Source organism: Primulina eburnea, chromosome 10, assembly GCF_022965805.1.
Source record: "Primulina eburnea isolate SZY01 chromosome 10, ASM2296580v1, whole genome shotgun sequence".
Classification (NCBI taxonomy): domain Eukaryota; kingdom Viridiplantae; phylum Streptophyta; class Magnoliopsida; order Lamiales; family Gesneriaceae; genus Primulina; species Primulina eburnea.
In genome coordinates, this window is record NC_133110.1 from 32,957,752 (window position 1) to 32,974,306 (window position 16,555).

Here is a 16,555-nt window from a genome sequence, read left to right on the forward strand (position 1 = left end):
CGTAGGAGTGTTTGAAATCTCCGAACATCCATAAACAAATTCGTGTCTATTTCTTTATTGCATTTACTTATCATTTCATAGTTTTAAAGATGCATTGTTGAAGCATTTTATGTGTTCTTCAAATACCAAAATATTGTACACCAAGTGTTTGATAAAATGCTTCAACTGAATATTTTAACTCATTCAACGTGCATATATTTTAAATGGTTTACAAATTATTTATTCGGTTTCTACGAAGGATTATTTCGAGTATTTTCCGCTTGGTTTGAACATCAAACTCGATTTAATTCATCGGTGTTCAATATTTCAAGAACCGAGCTATTTTAGCTCAACGATTACCCCCATAATCGATCCTATCACACTTTGTACAAACCCATTCAGCTAGGACTTACCCACTGCCTAAATTGAACTCCTAGCACTCAAGATTGTAGGCAGCACCTCACAATCAGCATATTGTTTAATGTCTCATATGCAAAGACTACATACACAAGTTTTACGTCTTTGTGCAAGACTCACTCAACTAATCTTTGAACTTCAACTATATTGTATATGTGTGAGTGATAGTGTGTGAGGAATTTATCAGTTACAAGTGTACATCTCAAATGTATCCTCACACAAGGGCTCGTGCTCTCAACTAGCTGATTTCTTCATACTAACTGCCCATGCTTTGAATCCTCTTCAAAAGCTCTTGTTTGATCTTCAATATGTTGTATTTATAAGCTCCAACAATGATATATACGTTAGACACAAGAATATGACCGTTTGGAAAGTTTCTGTACTATTTCTGAAATTGCAACGGTCAAATTCAGCTTGCTGGGCATTTTCCCGACTGGTCAACTCTGGTCAACTGGTCAACTCTGGTCAACTCAACTGGTCGTTCAGTTCAACTGATCAACAGCTGGTTCAGTTCAGTTCAGTTGGTCAACTGCTGGTTCAGTTTAGTTCAGCTGGTCAGCAGCTAGTTCAGTTTATCTGGTCAGCAGCTGGTTCAGTTCAGTTCAGTTGGTCAGCAGCTGGTTCAGTTCAGTTGGTTGGTCAGCTGGTCAGCAGCTAGTTTAGTTTATCTGGTCAGCAGCTGGTTCAGTTCAGTTGGTCAGCAGCTGGTTCAGTTCGGTTCAGTTGGTGTGCTGAAATCAGCCTAGCTGATTTCAGTTTGTGCCAAACCAGTAGCTTCATCGTCATTTATCAGTATCGTAAGCTTCGAATAGACTTTGACTTCTGAAGATGATTTGTAGATCTTTTTTTTATCTTTCCAACGCATACTGAATCGCTTCATTTCGATAATCAAGCTGAGAGACTTCTCAAACCCAACTGATTGTTGTTTTCGTGTGATCAGTTCGGTAATTGAGCTATCAGTTAGACCATGATAACATCCGATTTTGTAACTGACGTGAAATACGACTTGTTCCAAATTGTGTTTTCTGATTAGTTTATATTGTGTATTTATTTCTATATTGATATGTTTTTTTCACTTTTTTGTTGAACAGGTTAAATCTGGACTCTATGACATCTCTTAGAAAGGTTAAAATTGGGTCTCATGATGATGATACAATTCATGAATCGAGCAATAGATTAGGACAGCCTGCATTGATTGGGAAGGGCAAAGAAAAAATTGCATCTACTTCTACTGACAAGAGTTTTGATTGAAAGTAAATGTTGGAATCTACATACACTGAAACAACAAGAAAATATAGAGGTCGTACACATCTAGATAACCTTTCTAGGCAGAGGTTTCAAAGAATTCGAAAAGAGGTAGTATTCGATCTACTTGGACAACCAGTAGGAGAAGCTGCTGCTGAAATGCAGAGTTATATTGGTGTGCTTGCACGAGAAAAAGTTAAGATAACTTACAAGACATGGAAGCAAGTTCCATGTGAAGTTAAAGAATTGATATGGGAATCTGTTAATGTATGTTCTATTGTTTTTTTACAATTAATATTCATATTGTTTATATATATTTTATGTGATGTCATTCTTTTTAATTTATTTCTAATTTTGATGTTTTACAGTTGACGTTTGATGTTCCCCCAAGCTGGAAAAAGGGATGTTTAAGTTCGGAAAATAATAAGTGGCGTCAATTTAAATCACATCTCACTCAAACGTTCATTTCAAACAAGGTTGATAAACCAGAGGAGTTGGATCGACCACCTACTAGCTATGGTCTTGCACGAGATGAATGAATTTCTTTTGTCATGACTCGCATGCCTGATAAATTCATTGTAAGTATCTTTTTTTGTTTTTTTTTTAAAATAAGTCCACCATGAAGTATTTGACGAATTAAAATTTTTTTTGATATGTGTAATTCTTCACTTGACTAGGAACTAAGTGATCAACATAAGGAAAGAATGAAGAAGAACATATACCCTCATCGCCTTGCTCGTAAGGGATATGCACGATTTGCTAAGAAATAGTAAGTATATTTCAACATTTGTGCCGTCCAATAAGTGACTGTTTCTTTCCTTTGCATGAATACTTGTAACATGGGTGACTGTTTTTTTCCCTAGCATGTGATATATATCATTGCATTTGCTTTTTTTTCAACATTTAACCTATTTGACAAATATCATTTGACTGTTCTTGTATGTAGGCAAGTGAATTGTGTAACGATGATGATATATATAGATCTATTATCTGGAAAAAAGGGCAATTGAATAAAGAAGGGGATTTTGATGGCCAGGAGTTGTAAATAACAATAGAAAAGATTGTGAGCAAACTATACATAAAAATCAATTACTTTATTTTAATGAAACCTTTTAAAGTTATTAATATTTTCAAGTGGATGACAGGATGATTACATACAACAAAAGCGTGAGGAGAAACTTGAAATAAAAGGGACAAAAAAAGATATTCTCACAAAAACACTCAATTCAGATGAACATGGTGGACGTGTGAGAGCTGTTGAAGGTCACATCACTCCAACATTATATTTCAATGTTGGTAGAAGTTGGAAGACTGAGGATGTTGACAGAGAGCTAGAAAATTAATTCAAGAGCAAGATACACGAATTCAAAAACTTGAAGCAATTGTCTACAAAAAAGGTGCATGGGACAGTGAGATTGATGACAAAAGAAGTTGCTCGGTAAAATTTCATAAAGTGAATGAAAGTGAAATGAAAATAGACAAGTTTTTCCCCAGTTATGAAGATTTGAATGATGTCGAAATGAAAGTTGTGGAAAAATCTGTTGCTTTATAGGTATATAATTTGTTGTGGTTATATAGTACTTAATAGTTTTTAGCTAAATAGTTAGTACAATTCATTGACATAACTATTTGTCTTTTAGGGGAAACCAGTTATTTTGACATTGGATTCTAGCACAGGCATTGTTGCATATGGAACAGTTGTTGAGGTCAATGGAGCTAATAACTTGCTTCATTGTGTTCCATTACCTCAAAATTTCATGCGTGTATCCATTGATGAAGCAATGCAAAAATCAACACTTTTGCCAGTTCTGATTCCCAATGAATGTGAAAATGTTGGTGATGTCATAGGAACACATGTGGCATGGCCAAATCATTTGATAATGCTACAACAAGAGGTACACGTATGCTTAATATTTCAAAGTAAATGTCTGTCAAATTCTCCAGTATTGCACCTATCTAACGTGTTTACAATACAATTATTAGAAGCGTCAAAGGAACAAAACTGTCAGTGTCGAAAGAAACCAGACTTTGTCATCAAATGTACCAAGAGCAGTGCATATGGTGTATTGTTATTGTACGAGAGCCCTTGAAAATGGAAGGAAATTAGCATTTCTTTTATATCATGAAGTATTTGTAGATGATTATGAAGTTAACTTGCACTTTGAGGACATTTGTCCTTTGTATCACTTGAAGTCAATTTCAAGAAATTGTGTAGTTGTCTATATTTGGTAAGTCTTCGATTAACTTAAAGTTTGTTTGTTCTTTTCTTATATTATTATATAAGATGCATATAATTTGTTAGTTTAGTATGTAGTGTAGTTTTGATTTTCTTTTACTTGAAATGACATGCATCTTTATAAAAATATGGTGAAAGAAAACAAGATTTGACAAATTCAGATTCGTTAATCCACACAGCATCCCAAATTTGCAAAAAAATACACACGAAAAAACAGGTAAAACTGAAAGGTTGAACAAGTGGGCGAGTTCTTTAGCGGATAGGCTAAGTGGTGCAGCAATGGTTCAATGTTTTGGCTCCAAGTTGTTGTGGTAAGTAAGATCCTAATATAATTTTCAATTGTTTTTTTAGTGAATTGCATACACTTATTATGTTCATGTGTAGTTTTCATTGGACTCTCACTATCATCGAGCCTTATAAGGAGATTGTTTATTTGGTGGATTCTCTAAGTCATTGCATTCGCAATGAGGATTGGAAATATGTTGTGGAAATGTGAGTTCATATTCTATTTTAATGATGCATTTTATTTAATGAAAAAACACTCATATATCAATTATGTTCAATGTTAATGAAGGGCGTTGAGATTGTTTAAATCAACTAAGGGAAGGAAAGGAAGAAAGCGTGTACAATGGGAAGTCATAAAGGTATGTGTATTTCTCATTCAAGCTAATTTTTTAATGTGTATATTTGTCATTAACAATTTGACATTTTTTAACATATGCTCCTAAGCAACCGGATTCGAAACAATGTGATTATTACGTGATGAGATTCATGAGGCATATTACTGAAGAAGTTGCAACTATTTAGGGGGATTCACTACAATCGATAGTAATATTATCTTGCTTATCTAAAATTACAAGTTATCTAGCTACTTATCATTTTGAAAATTCATTAATTTGTGTTTTTTTACTAATATATTTTTTGTGTGTGTTCATATTTCACAAAAACGGAGTATTCTATGGAAGAAATTGATGAGGTGCGCACCGAGTTGGCCGAATACATACATGATCATATTTATGAATAGGTAGGACATGAGTTCATCTTATTTGAAAAAATACAGCTCATATTGAACGGATTTGGACATTATTGTTATACTTTTTAACATGTTTACGGGCTGTTTCAGAAATAGTCATTTTTCACATTATTTAGCTTCTAAGTTGGGTGAAATTCTTGTTTCTACTTTAAGATTTTTATAACATCTTTTCTGTGTATTTCAAAAGTGATATTATTTTGGTTTCTTGCATTTTCCTTTCAGTTTGTAGATCAAGAATACAAATGATACTGGATTGACATGTTAATTTTTTTTTGTTGCACGTTTGTCGGTTAATACATGTGGATCTATTTATTGCTTCGAGATATGTTGAAAGAATGTGATAAATATAAGTGATAGATGTGATGCATGGTCTGGATGTGTAGGTGATAGGTGTGGTGTATGGTCATATTTAAATTTATTTCAAATATATATTGTTGTTGTGTGTTTTTAAATTTTCTGGTATGTCCTACTTGCGGGGAGGTTATGTCAAAATTTTTCTAGGCCCTGGGGTCCGTTTTAAAGTATTTTAAATCATTTTTTCTTGCGGATTTTAATCCAACCATTATTTTTTATAGTTAATTATCATTAGGAAATGTTTTGGATCTTCATAACAGTTAAGTAATTGTAGTGATTTTTTTACAAAATTATCTATTGCATATTGTTCTCAATTCATGGCTTATTGTCTTCTAACAAGAATTTTTACTTTTTTATACATGACTTGTTCTATATGTTAATGGTTTTAATGCTAAGTTGTGCATGTGTTAAAAATTAACAATGATTAAAATGATGTGGTTTTTATTTTCACAGCACTTTAATGATGTTTTTGAAGATGCACCAGCAGAACAATTCATTCCAACAAGCTACAGAATATATTTTGGAGTTGATATCATGTGCAAGCATTGGTTGTAGGGTATTTTTATTTTTGTGAACTTGACTAAAAGTTTTTGGAATATGGTTACATAATTTTTTTAATTGTTGGTTTGGTAGATTACAAGTCTATGAATGACATATTTCTGTTATAATTCATGCATGTAGTTCTTGATCAAGTACATATGTTGATGTTTGAATTGATTTTATATAAACGTTAATTAATATATATTTCACAGCCAATTTTTCTAATTAATTAAACAATTTATGGTTTAAATATAATATATGACGGTTTGGTAAAATGATTATATATATATATATATATATATATATATATATATATAAGACAACAGTTTTAAAATGATGTAAATCAAATCCAAAGACAACATATTTAGAATGTTGTAAAACTGATGTATATTGCAGGGAAAGACATCAGTTTAAAAACATTGACAAAATGTTGTCGAATGCGATAAAAGACAATGGTTAAAAACTATTTTCGTTGCTACATGACAATGGTTTTTAAGAGCTATGATAACAGTTTATCACCGTTTTCTTTATATCTACGACAACGGTTTTGCACTATTGTGTTTGAGCGAACCATTTAACCATAGGACCTTCAACAACGTTTTTTCAGTGCTACGATAACGGTTTTTCCTAGTCGTCTTTATACGTATACGACACTGGTTTTTCACCGTTTTCTTCGAGCAAATTCTTTTATTACAGGGCCTTTAACAATGGTTTTACAAGACCTACGACGACGGTTTTTCACAGTTGTCGTTAGACGTCTACGACAATGGGCTTTCACTGTTGTCCTTAGCCTGTTTTTTTGTAGTGCAAAACAAAGAATTATCTATTTCAGGCTATTGACAGACAATTCTTGAGACAATATTGGAGAAACGTACTGCAAAGCAGATATGGAATTCAATGATAATGAAGTTCCAGGGAAATGCTCAAGTGAAACGCTCAACTTTTCAAGCATTGAGGAGAGATTTCGAAATTCTGGAAATGAAAACAAGTGAATGTTAGAGTTTTTAAAAACTCATGTTTATATAAAACTATGAACATGAGCCATATAAGTTTTTATCGCAAGCCACCAAGCAAAAAAGAAAAGAAAAAGATGCCTAAAGTCGGGAGGCAAGCGAAGAACTCAGGATTTTTCCACACCGTTCTTTTCTTTTTTGTTTTTTTTTTTTAATATTTCTAGCTTAAAAACTTTATTGTAACTATTGTTTGAGATTTTTATTATGTTGTATAGTAGCTAAACTCATCTTTTGTTGGGATTTAAGGGGATCTTTTCCCGACAAGTTGGTTTCAATTAATTAAATCATCGATTTTTGTTTTATTCTTGATTATCTTATATTTTTTATTTGAATTATTGAAGTTTGCTAGTTTTGATAATATTTTATATTATGAGTGGGTTCGAAAGAATAATTTGTAATATGAATTAATAATATAATCCGTAAATACATGTGAAATTGAATATACGTTGATAGTCATAGTGAAAAGTTAGGAGATTCTATAAATCGTGTATATAATTCACCGTTGATTATTTCAACATGTTGAATTAGTTTAACATAGCTTGAGAAATGATGTTAATTATTTAGAGAATTTGTCAAAGACAATGAAAAATAGTCGAGATTAATTATTGATAATAATAAAGATAGGTGAACCGAGATTCTTAATACTTCCTATTTGATTTTAAAAATTCATTTTAAACTGCTCATTTAACTTTTGAGCCATTTAATTAATTACATTTTAGTAGCGAACAAATCATTTCCAATTATGGTTTGCTAAAGAATAGATAAGTGAAAATAATATCTGTTCAATACATTCTCAGTGGAACGATATACTATAATCGTCTATTTGCGACCACATTGAGCTTGAATTTTTCGATTACTTTTACAAATGATTCTTAGTACAGAAAAAATTCGATAAATGGCACAAAAAAAAACCAAATTGTGGACATAATGACCAAGCCTTTGAAGTTGGAAGACTTTTCTGAGATTGCGACGGATGATAGGAGTTTGCGAGGTATTAAATAAACTAAATACTTGAAAGTGTTTAGTTTAAGGGAGGGAATGATAAGTTATAGTTGTATAGGTTTGCTCAGTAATGATAAATCCCTATTTATTCTGGTGTGTGTTGCGTAATTTTTGTTTTGAGTAACTGTAATTGAACAAGTATCATTCATCCAGGTGACAGAGTTCTTGTTCTGTTCTTTATAGGGTTAGGATCCGGGTTTTGGTTAATATATATATGAATAAAATACACATATAAATATCTTCATTTTTTTTAGAAAATAAACATCATTTTCACAAACATTTATTTGTAATAAATCCACCAAACAAGATCCTCCAAGAAAATGTAGCAGTGAAGTAGGTCGATCCACCATAATCGCGAGATTTGCCATTCATACGGAGGGGAAAAAGGGTATTCTTGTATTCTCTGTGTTACCCTCTTTTCTCTTTGTAATAATCTCCCGTTTCTTCATCCATTTCGTTTCAAGGAAAACGCTTTTGTGTGTGTGTGTTGAATTTGAAAAGGTGGTTGTTGAAGGTATAGGATCATTCAAGTAGCTTGGTTGTTTGCATATTACTTGTGGGCTTGTTGAATTGTTATTTAATTTTGCGGTGGCTTGCATGTTTGATGAGATTGATGAATTAAACGATACATTTGCTGCTTGAGTTAAGATTTAAACTTGTGTGTGTAATCCAAGCTGATTGACTTGGATAGAATGTGCACTCATTGCCTTTCATGCATGAATCTTAGGTTTGACGCATTTCATGTAATTTTCTTCCCTCATGCCTGATGACAAACATTTGTTACGCTAAAAGCAGATACCCTTTGATGGACAACTTGATCTGTGGTCGGATAAAACTATACCCAGTTTGCTCTTTTAGTAACGGGAAACAAAAATCTACACTTTTTCCCGCATTAAATCCAAGTTTTACAAGGGGAGTTTTCATTCGTCGAAGCACTTCACTCGCTAGGGGATGGGATTCATTCACTTGCACCTGGTCAATGAGAAGTCCCAACTCCTTTAGCTCAGTTGCTGCTTCTGTTCAACCACTGGAGGCCTCAACAGTGGAGCATTTTGAGAACACATTACCCTCCGATGGTACAGCTTCACTTAAGTTTATAATGCAGTTTTCGTTCTGCATAATGCCAACATTGTAATCTGCGATTGTATGAAATGCCATTATGCTATGTTTTGGAACTATTTATGTCAAAAATTAAATTACTTTGATCAGGATGATTGCAACCTTTATTGCTCTGTGTGGCATGAATTATCACGCCTATTTAAGTTTCATGTTGACAAATCTGTCACATTTTATTTCTTATGAATGTTTCCTTTCATTTGCAAGAGATCGTTGAGTTATGGAGAAATGCAAATGCTGTATGCTTTGATGTGGATAGCACCGTGTGCTTGGATGAGGGTATTGATGAGCTGGCAGAGTTCTGTGGAGCTGGAAAGGCTGTTGCTGATTGGACTGCCAGGTCAAATAATATTCTTTGTATTACAGTTCCATTTGAGATTTTTGCTCATATTTCTTCTTGTTGTCTTTTTTTTGTTACCCCGTCGATGGAATGAGTTTATGTTAGTTTGTTGGTTCTGCTAGGGCAATGAGTGGCTCCGTTCCTTTTGAGCAGGCATTAGCTGCCAGATTGTCTCTTTTCAATCCATCACTATCTCAGGTGCAAGATTTCCTTGAGAAGAGACCTCCAAAGTAAGAAACCTGGCATGCTATTTTCTGTTCTCTTTTAGTTGTTTTTTGAACGTCTTAAAAATAATGCTATAGATTTAAAACTATTGCTTATTTACATGCATTTTTAGCGAGAAATGTTGGCTTGTTTTGTACGTGCTTCTCGTTTGTCAATACATTAGAGGCAAAGGGAAATTATATCTGCTCTGTATACGTTTAAGTAGCAATGTAACCATCTAGTATCATGATAAGAAGAATAAATTATATATTTCTCAACCGAAGTATTGATGCATGTGGTTGTTTAGACTTTCTCCTGGAATTGATGCATTGGTGAGGAAGCTAAAGGACAAAAATAAAGATGTTTATCTGGTCTCTGGTGGTTTTCGGCAAATGATAAATGTAAGCTGTGTAATTTGAGTCTGTGCCCTCAGTTCATTACTTTTGTGTTTTGTGTTAAGAGAATCTATGGTGAAACTTTTTAGTTACCTATGAAGTGAGTAATTGATTTTGGAATTCATTAGCAGTTTGTGATAATGAATGAAAGTTGGATTCATTTTGAGGGAAATAAACACTATAATTGATTAGAGGCTGATAACTTTGGTATATTTTGCAGCTGAGCGGGACTTTACATGTGTGCCTGAAAAACGTTTAGACTAGTTAAGCACAAGAAGATGGAAAGTAATGAATCTTGTGTCTTCTGCTGATCAATTCGCTTGTTATTTTAATCCTTGATATTGTTGCTATAAGGTGGAATCTTCTTGTCTGTAACTTGAATCCTTTCCTTGGGAACCTGTAGAGAAGTAATAGCCTTGGTATTTCCTTGAACTTTTAATATGATAAGTCATTCTGTGGTTGTGCCCTGCATGGTTTAGCAGGCTTGATTTTAATAAGACATATCCCATTGACCTCTGTAGAATAAGTATCTTCAGAGGGTCAATGAGGAGAGAGCATACCTTTCACTTCTAAATAAAAAAAAGTCCAAGGTATGTGTAGTGAATGATGAAGTACGGTACCCCATAATTCCTCTTTTTTTGTGCCATAAAGTTGACTCGTGGAGGTAAGAGGCACTATGGTGCTTAGATTCACTACGCTTTTTCTATCTGTTCTTTGACTGCAACCTCACCAAGAGATGTTGGGTTTATGTACAAAATGTAGCTACTAGCTAGGGAAATGTATTGCACTACTTCGACTCTCTAATCTTGAATTTTTCTTCAAAGCCCGTTGCATCAATCCTCGGTATACCCCTTGAAAGCATATATGCCAATCGACTACTGTTTGGAAGCTCTGGTGAGTTTTTAGGATTTGATGCTAATGAGCCAACTTCAAGGAGTGGAGGGAAAGCCACTGCTGTTGAACAGATTAGAAAGGTTGGTTTCTTCGTTGGTGTATCTTTATGCTGTAAGATCTCTCCTAAAAGCCCAATGATATTTTTCTCTCCCCTTTTTCTCTTTCTTATTTTTATTTTGGTTTTCAGGCTCACCAATACTCTACATTAGTCATGATTGGAGATGGTGCAACCGATCTAGAGGTGAGAAATTTTTTTGTCTCTTGTTAGTTTAGTACTCATGATCTCCTTCCAAGTAGTTTTATTTCAGAAATTGAATTGATTGCCTAGTTATATAGTGACATCATTTATGTCCAAGATATTTCGAGCATGTATTTGTTTTAAGTGTTGCTGCCGACATTTACCTCCGTCATTCTCTGCAGGTCGAGTACTTACACTATAATCGATCTCTCTTTGTAGTACCCTGGAACTGTATTATCTGATATCATGTTTTAATATACAACAATTAAACGATTATTCGTAAATGGACCCATGAAGAGAATATGTTCTGCCAAAAAATTTCCTCCTATTAGATTTAAACTATGTTGGGGAGAGAAAATAGCTACTTGATTTTAGTCTTCTACATGTTGCTCATAGTTTTGTTGATTTTTTCCTTTGGGACATGGATTGTTATATTTGTTGTGCCTCTGGACGTTATAAAAACAGATGAGATGTCGTTGAAATTTTTATTATGGCCTATAGTGTAGTGGTCGAGAGGTGGGGGTGATATTCATATCAACCTCTTTCTCACACACATTGAGGTTCTTATTGACATCATGGTATAAGATTATCTTGTATCTCTTGTTACAGGCTCGTAAACCAGGAGGTGCTGACTTGTTTATATGCTTTGGGGGAGTTCAGCTTCGAGAGGCTGTTGCGGCCAAGGCTGACTGGCTGGTGTTCAATTTCAAAGACTTGATTAACTCTTTGGACTAGTTTCTTGCACCCATATTTTTGCACAACGGGATGCATTTTGTGTTCCTTTTTAATGTCATTCTTGGTATCCTTGCAGTTGTGTGTTCTTTTGATACAAAACCCTTCATTTGCATGGTCCAATGAATATTTTCATCTTCGAGAATATATCCGATACTATCTATTATTGTCATTTCATTGCCTAAAATGTATCATTTATTAGTTTTTGTTGAAGTGTACATATTTGCTTTATTTTGGAAAAAAAAATAGAATGTTTACTTTAGATGTCGAGTTATAGGACAATCTGTTGAACAAGTGATTTTCGGTTTTAAGAATTTATATTTAAAGTTATAATATAGCAATGGCATATTTTTGGAAATTATGAAAATTTTAGTTAAACGTTGTTATAACTGGTGATATGCGAGAGGAATGTATTGGGGAAAATGTAAAGAGACGTAGACGATAGTGTTTAATATTGTTTTGATTTTTGAGGATGAAAAATGTTACCAAGAAATAGAAACAAATGATGGCATGTCTCTCACATTTCTTTATTTCTCAATATAATTGTTGTAACACTTGTAAGTAATTTAATTGTTTACATAAGAGATGGACCAAATTATTCTAGGAGATTAAGTTTCATATATGTTTTAAAAACCTTAAAAAGTACTCAAAAGATACGAGTCGGATCATACGATTTGTAAAAATATAAGGTGTCATCTTAAGGTTCCATTTATTAGTACTATGACCATATTGCCCAAGGTGAAAAACGTAAAGATATTCAATTCATGGATGGTATTTCTTTTCTTTCTTTTTCAACTCGACCAAACTAAACAATCGCTCTGACTCACTTCTTGGTAATTACACAGATGACAAAAATATCATACAAACATTAGAAACACGTTATTCAAAGTTGATTCAAAACTTGGAACAAAAAGTATAGTCTAAAAAGACAACAATAAAAAATAGTTGATTAAGGTCATAAAATGAGTTTCATTGCATCTTCCCAGAACTTATCCACCGACGAAATAACCTGGATTCAATCACCTCAAGCTTTCCTCAGCCCCTACGATCAGCATAGTTTCCAGGAGTGTCATCATCGTCTCTGTAGTTTCCTTCCAACGGGTCATCTTGGCCCAAACCTTCATCACCAACTCCAAATTGATTGCTTTGTTTAGTACCAAAAGTGTCACCAAAACCTTCCTGTCCAGAGCTAGTAAAATGGCTACCAGAATCATTATTGCCCCCAGTGCCTCCAGCAACACCAAAGTTCTGACCATCACCGCCATAGCTCATATTCCTACCATCGTACTTGTCGACCCCTGCCCCATCGCCACCACCATAACCGCCCCCCACACGTCCATAATTTCCACCACCATAATTCCCTCCACCACCATAATTCCCCCCATAACCATCATTGTTATTATAACCCCCACCAGAACCATAATTCCCACCTCCATAACCACCACCGTAACCACCGCCTTGGTAGCCCCCACCACCAGAACCACGTGCCCTGTCATTTGCATAATCCACCCTTATCCTACGACCATGAAGTTCCTAAAGTAATACCAAAATGGATACCAATCATACGTAAATGAAATATGTTTGACAAAAACACAATAATTCTCCAGAGCAACTTGAGGAAAATGAATTAATGGGAGACAGAAGATCTCGATAATAGCACCTGTTGGTCCAGGGCTTGGATAGCAGCAGATGCATCATCGACGGAAGCGTAAGTAACAAAGCCAAATCCTCTTGACTTACCAGTATCACGATCCACAATTACTCTAGCTGCAAGAAATACAGTTATCATCACAGTATCGCCTCCAAACCCAGAATAAATTTTTGAGTTTATAAAAACTAGCATGGAAAAATATCGTGTTCATTTCCCGATATGATTACTTCAAAGGGTATAAAATGCCGTATAAGTTGGTCAAATATTAAGTAACTCAAGGATGCAGCCAAAGAAAATGTAGTCCTCTCCACATATTTTCAGCGTGGAAAAGGAGTATAGTCAAGACCACGATTTAGGGCAGCAATGACGTAATAGGGTTTACAGGAAATCTCTTTTTATTATAAAGATGTGTGCTATCAGAATTAAATCTACAACATGATGCTATAGCTGAGTTGACTATTTACCATCTGTCTATCCATAAAATAGAAACAACAAAACAAACTGTAAGCAAATCGGTAAAGCTAGAAAGTTACAAGGATACAAGCTTGATTCAAATCATCAAACACGTGACGTACAGCAATTTAAAGTCACAAGAAGTGAAGGCATGACAATTTATGAATACAGTACCTTCAGCAACATCTCCATACTTACTGAACGCCTCTGCCAGACTCATGTCATCAGTGCCGTACGAGAGTCCTGCAGAATAAAAACACAAGGGCTTGATACAAATTTGAAAAGTAGAATCTAACCTAGATGATGGAGGTGGACCCCAAAATGTTATCGCACCTCCAATAAAGAGCTTTGAAGTTGACATGCATCTTATAGCTTGAAAGATGGATGGTCTGGAAGAAGCAATTTCCTGACTGATATGCGAACTCAGAATTCTCCCCATCATATTCCCAGCTTTTCTCAAGAAAGCCATTGCTCCAGCCTAAAACTATGACAAAGAATCTAATTAAAAAAAAATTAATCGCAGATCGCCAGGAAAAAAAAAAAATTGTGTATAGGAAGAGCATAAATAGGATATTTTCGCTTCAGAGATGACAGTTCAAGAAATGCAACATTTCACCGGATCATGCAAACACTAATCAAAACAATCTTCAGAAAAAAACTAATCAAAACACAACTTAAAACACACAAAAATAGTATAAAAAGCAAATACAAATCACCAAAAGACAAATTAATCAAGAAACGAAAATCCACAAAAACCAAAACCCAAGAACAGTACTAATCGGAAAACAACTAGATTTCGTCCATACAAGATCACTGGTGCTCGTGCAAGGGTTAGATTATGGGAAAAAAAGATAAAATGATGAATTTCGAAGATTCGTACCTTTTTCTTCTTCGCGATGCTAGTGGTTTAGTGAGTGAAAAACCCTAGAGAGAGGAAATGGCTTAGTCCAAATAAGGATGTTTTGGGTTGGATTATGGTATTATTCTATGCCATACACATCTCCATTATAGTCGTGTATTTAATTTTATTTTAATTTTTATTATTTTTATTATTCTTTTATTCGTCGGAAGAATGTATTTCAATATTATATTTGTCCATCTTATTATCATCTACATTTACATTTTTACAATTTTAAATTATTTTGATAAAACTATGTTTATTTATCAAATTCATAATAATGTTTATTTATCAAATTCATAATAGAATAATAAAAAGGATTAAAGATAAAAAAAATTGTAAATTAAATATAATATAAGAAATAGAAAATATTACAAATAATTTATTCCTTCACCATTATCTTATAAAAATAAAATTATCTTAATACTGATAATTATGTTTGTTCCATCCAACTACATCATTCAACAAAAACATATTATAGATAATCTTTTTAATATAAATAAATAAATATTTATGTGTATGTGTATATTTAATCGGGTATTCAAGTCGGATATAGATATGATATTACATACGCCTCCATCTTCATACTCGAAAATTTTCATATTTGATTACTTATTTATTTAATCGTAAAAAAATCTCTTCCACACCCTCCTCCAGTTGAGTATCGAATTCTCTGTCAAGTTCGAAAAAAATTATCATCCCTGTTTAGCATAAATCTTTGAAGTCCAATGAAAATAAAAGCCCATCAGACATGAATGCCCAAATGGTGCTAAGTCCATGAGAGAGATAGTTGGTCCGAGGAAAAGCACGATGGAGGAGTTGATCATCGACGCATCATGGGTGATCGTGGAATATGGCTGGAACTGCTCACAAAAACGAAAACGAAGAATCAGAAAAAGACCACAACAATACATCCAACAAAAACTACAGCAAAGCTCTGCAGAATTCTCTCAATTCTATGTTTGTTTATTTCAATTTCTAGCAGTCAAGTATTTGAATTTTTTTACATATTCCTTCAAGTTTCTTGTAAAAATATTGATCAAGTTCATAGCAACAAAATTATATTTGATGTTGTTAATGGATTCCTCCTGTAGTTTTGTCATATTTCTCATTTTGTGTTTGCGTTTTTGAGCCATTTCGAAAGAGTTAGAACTTACGACCGAATTGAGACCTACAACATTTGGTTAAAGGACTCGGATCATTTAACATTTGGCACGATCACATTGTAACGTACCATATTTTGAACTACTTAAAATTTGCGGAAAATAAAAATTTTTCTTAAATAAAAAATTATCATTCAAAATACCACATAATAAAAATGTTGAACAAATATTTGAAATTGTAAACAACTTGCAACAAGTATTTGTTTAAAATATCATAAAATAAATTCCTTAAAAATCAGAGTAAATAAAACAACGTGCATAAAAATCCTTAAAACTAAGACGGTCCTCGGGTTAGTCTACTGTGCAGTCCGAGCCAGCTCACTGATCACCACCTCTCAGTCTCCTCATACTCGTCTGCACTTGCATCGATCAAGTCTAGTGATTCTAAAGACTCGACATGTATAAACTGGGAATAGCAAGTAACATATAATAAATTCTCATGCATTTTAAAGTAACGCATACGTAACTTAACTTTGAACATACTTACATAAACATACTTATATAAGCATAGATGTGCCGTAAAAATTTTCGTAAACATACTTGCATCATACATACTTAAATATGCATAGTCATCATCATTTTGCGTAGAGATATGTTTCAAAACAAGTGATCCATACATAAATGCATCTGATCAGACTAAACCACAGTATTA

The 16,555-nt window shown here is 33.7% G+C and overlaps 2 protein-coding genes and 2 long non-coding RNA genes across 5 annotated transcripts; 3 read left to right on the top strand and 1 right to left on the bottom strand.

The window, feature by feature from the left end:
* The first annotated feature begins 1,749 nt into the window (after positions 1 to 1,749).
* On the top strand, positions 1,750 to 2,402 carry LOC140842280 (uncharacterized). The gene is made up of 3 exons (XR_012120385.1): positions 1,750 to 1,908; positions 2,010 to 2,219; positions 2,319 to 2,402. It is a non-coding gene; the product is annotated as an uncharacterized lncRNA (long non-coding RNA).
* Positions 2,403 to 3,000: 598 nt separating this feature from the next.
* On the top strand, positions 3,001 to 3,811 carry LOC140803903 (uncharacterized). The gene is made up of 3 exons (XR_012111977.1): positions 3,001 to 3,193; positions 3,282 to 3,536; positions 3,625 to 3,811. It is a non-coding gene; the product is annotated as an uncharacterized lncRNA (long non-coding RNA).
* Positions 3,812 to 8,624: 4,813 nt separating this feature from the next.
* On the top strand, positions 8,625 to 11,949 carry LOC140803294 (phosphoserine phosphatase, chloroplastic-like). The gene is made up of 7 exons (XM_073159104.1): positions 8,625 to 8,895; positions 9,143 to 9,275; positions 9,398 to 9,505; positions 9,787 to 9,880; positions 10,699 to 10,848; positions 10,956 to 11,009; positions 11,616 to 11,949. The coding sequence occupies exons 1-7, from the start codon at positions 8,625 to 8,627 to the stop codon at positions 11,739 to 11,741; spliced, it is 936 nt and encodes a 311-aa protein (XP_073015205.1). The 3' UTR covers positions 11,742 to 11,949.
* Positions 11,950 to 12,584: 635 nt separating this feature from the next.
* Positions 12,585 to 14,853, bottom strand: LOC140803295 (uncharacterized). Of its 2 annotated transcripts, none has more exons than XM_073159106.1 (5): positions 14,723 to 14,853; positions 14,176 to 14,326; positions 14,017 to 14,085; positions 13,399 to 13,505; positions 12,585 to 13,271 (listed from the first exon to the last, which is right to left on the bottom strand). In XM_073159106.1, the coding sequence occupies exons 2-5, from the start codon at positions 14,309 to 14,311 to the stop codon at positions 12,774 to 12,776; spliced, it is 810 nt and encodes a 269-aa protein (XP_073015207.1). In that variant the 5' UTR covers positions 14,312 to 14,326; positions 14,723 to 14,853; the 3' UTR covers positions 12,585 to 12,773. The 2 variants fall into 2 exon arrangements, with proteins under 2 accessions (XP_073015207.1, XP_073015206.1); XM_073159105.1 differs by having other exon boundaries at positions 14,176 to 14,340; positions 14,723 to 14,846.
* Positions 14,854 to 16,555: the final 1,702 nt, after the last annotated feature.

Excerpts from the sequence above, each read along its gene's own strand:
- LOC140803294 (XM_073159104.1), top strand. The coding sequence starts at position 8,625 with ATGGACAACTTGATCTGTGGTCGGATAAAACTATACCCAGTTTGCTCT. Across the intron at positions 9,506-9,786 it reads CTTGAGAAGAGACCTCCAAA|ACTTTCTCCTGGAATTGATG; the intron begins GTAAGAAACCTG and ends GTGGTTGTTTAG. Across the intron at positions 9,881-10,698 it reads GTTTTCGGCAAATGATAAAT|CCCGTTGCATCAATCCTCGG; the intron begins GTAAGCTGTGTA and ends TTTTCTTCAAAG.
- LOC140803295 (XM_073159106.1), bottom strand. The coding sequence starts at position 14,311 with ATGGCTTTCTTGAGAAAAGCTGGGAATATGATGGGGAGAATTCTGAGT. Across the intron at positions 14,086-14,175 it reads TTCAAAGCTCTTTATTGGAG|GACTCTCGTACGGCACTGAT; the intron begins GTGCGATAACAT and ends TTTATTCTGCAG. Across the intron at positions 13,272-13,398 it reads TCCAAGCCCTGGACCAACAG|GAACTTCATGGTCGTAGGAT; the intron begins GTGCTATTATCG and ends GTATTACTTTAG.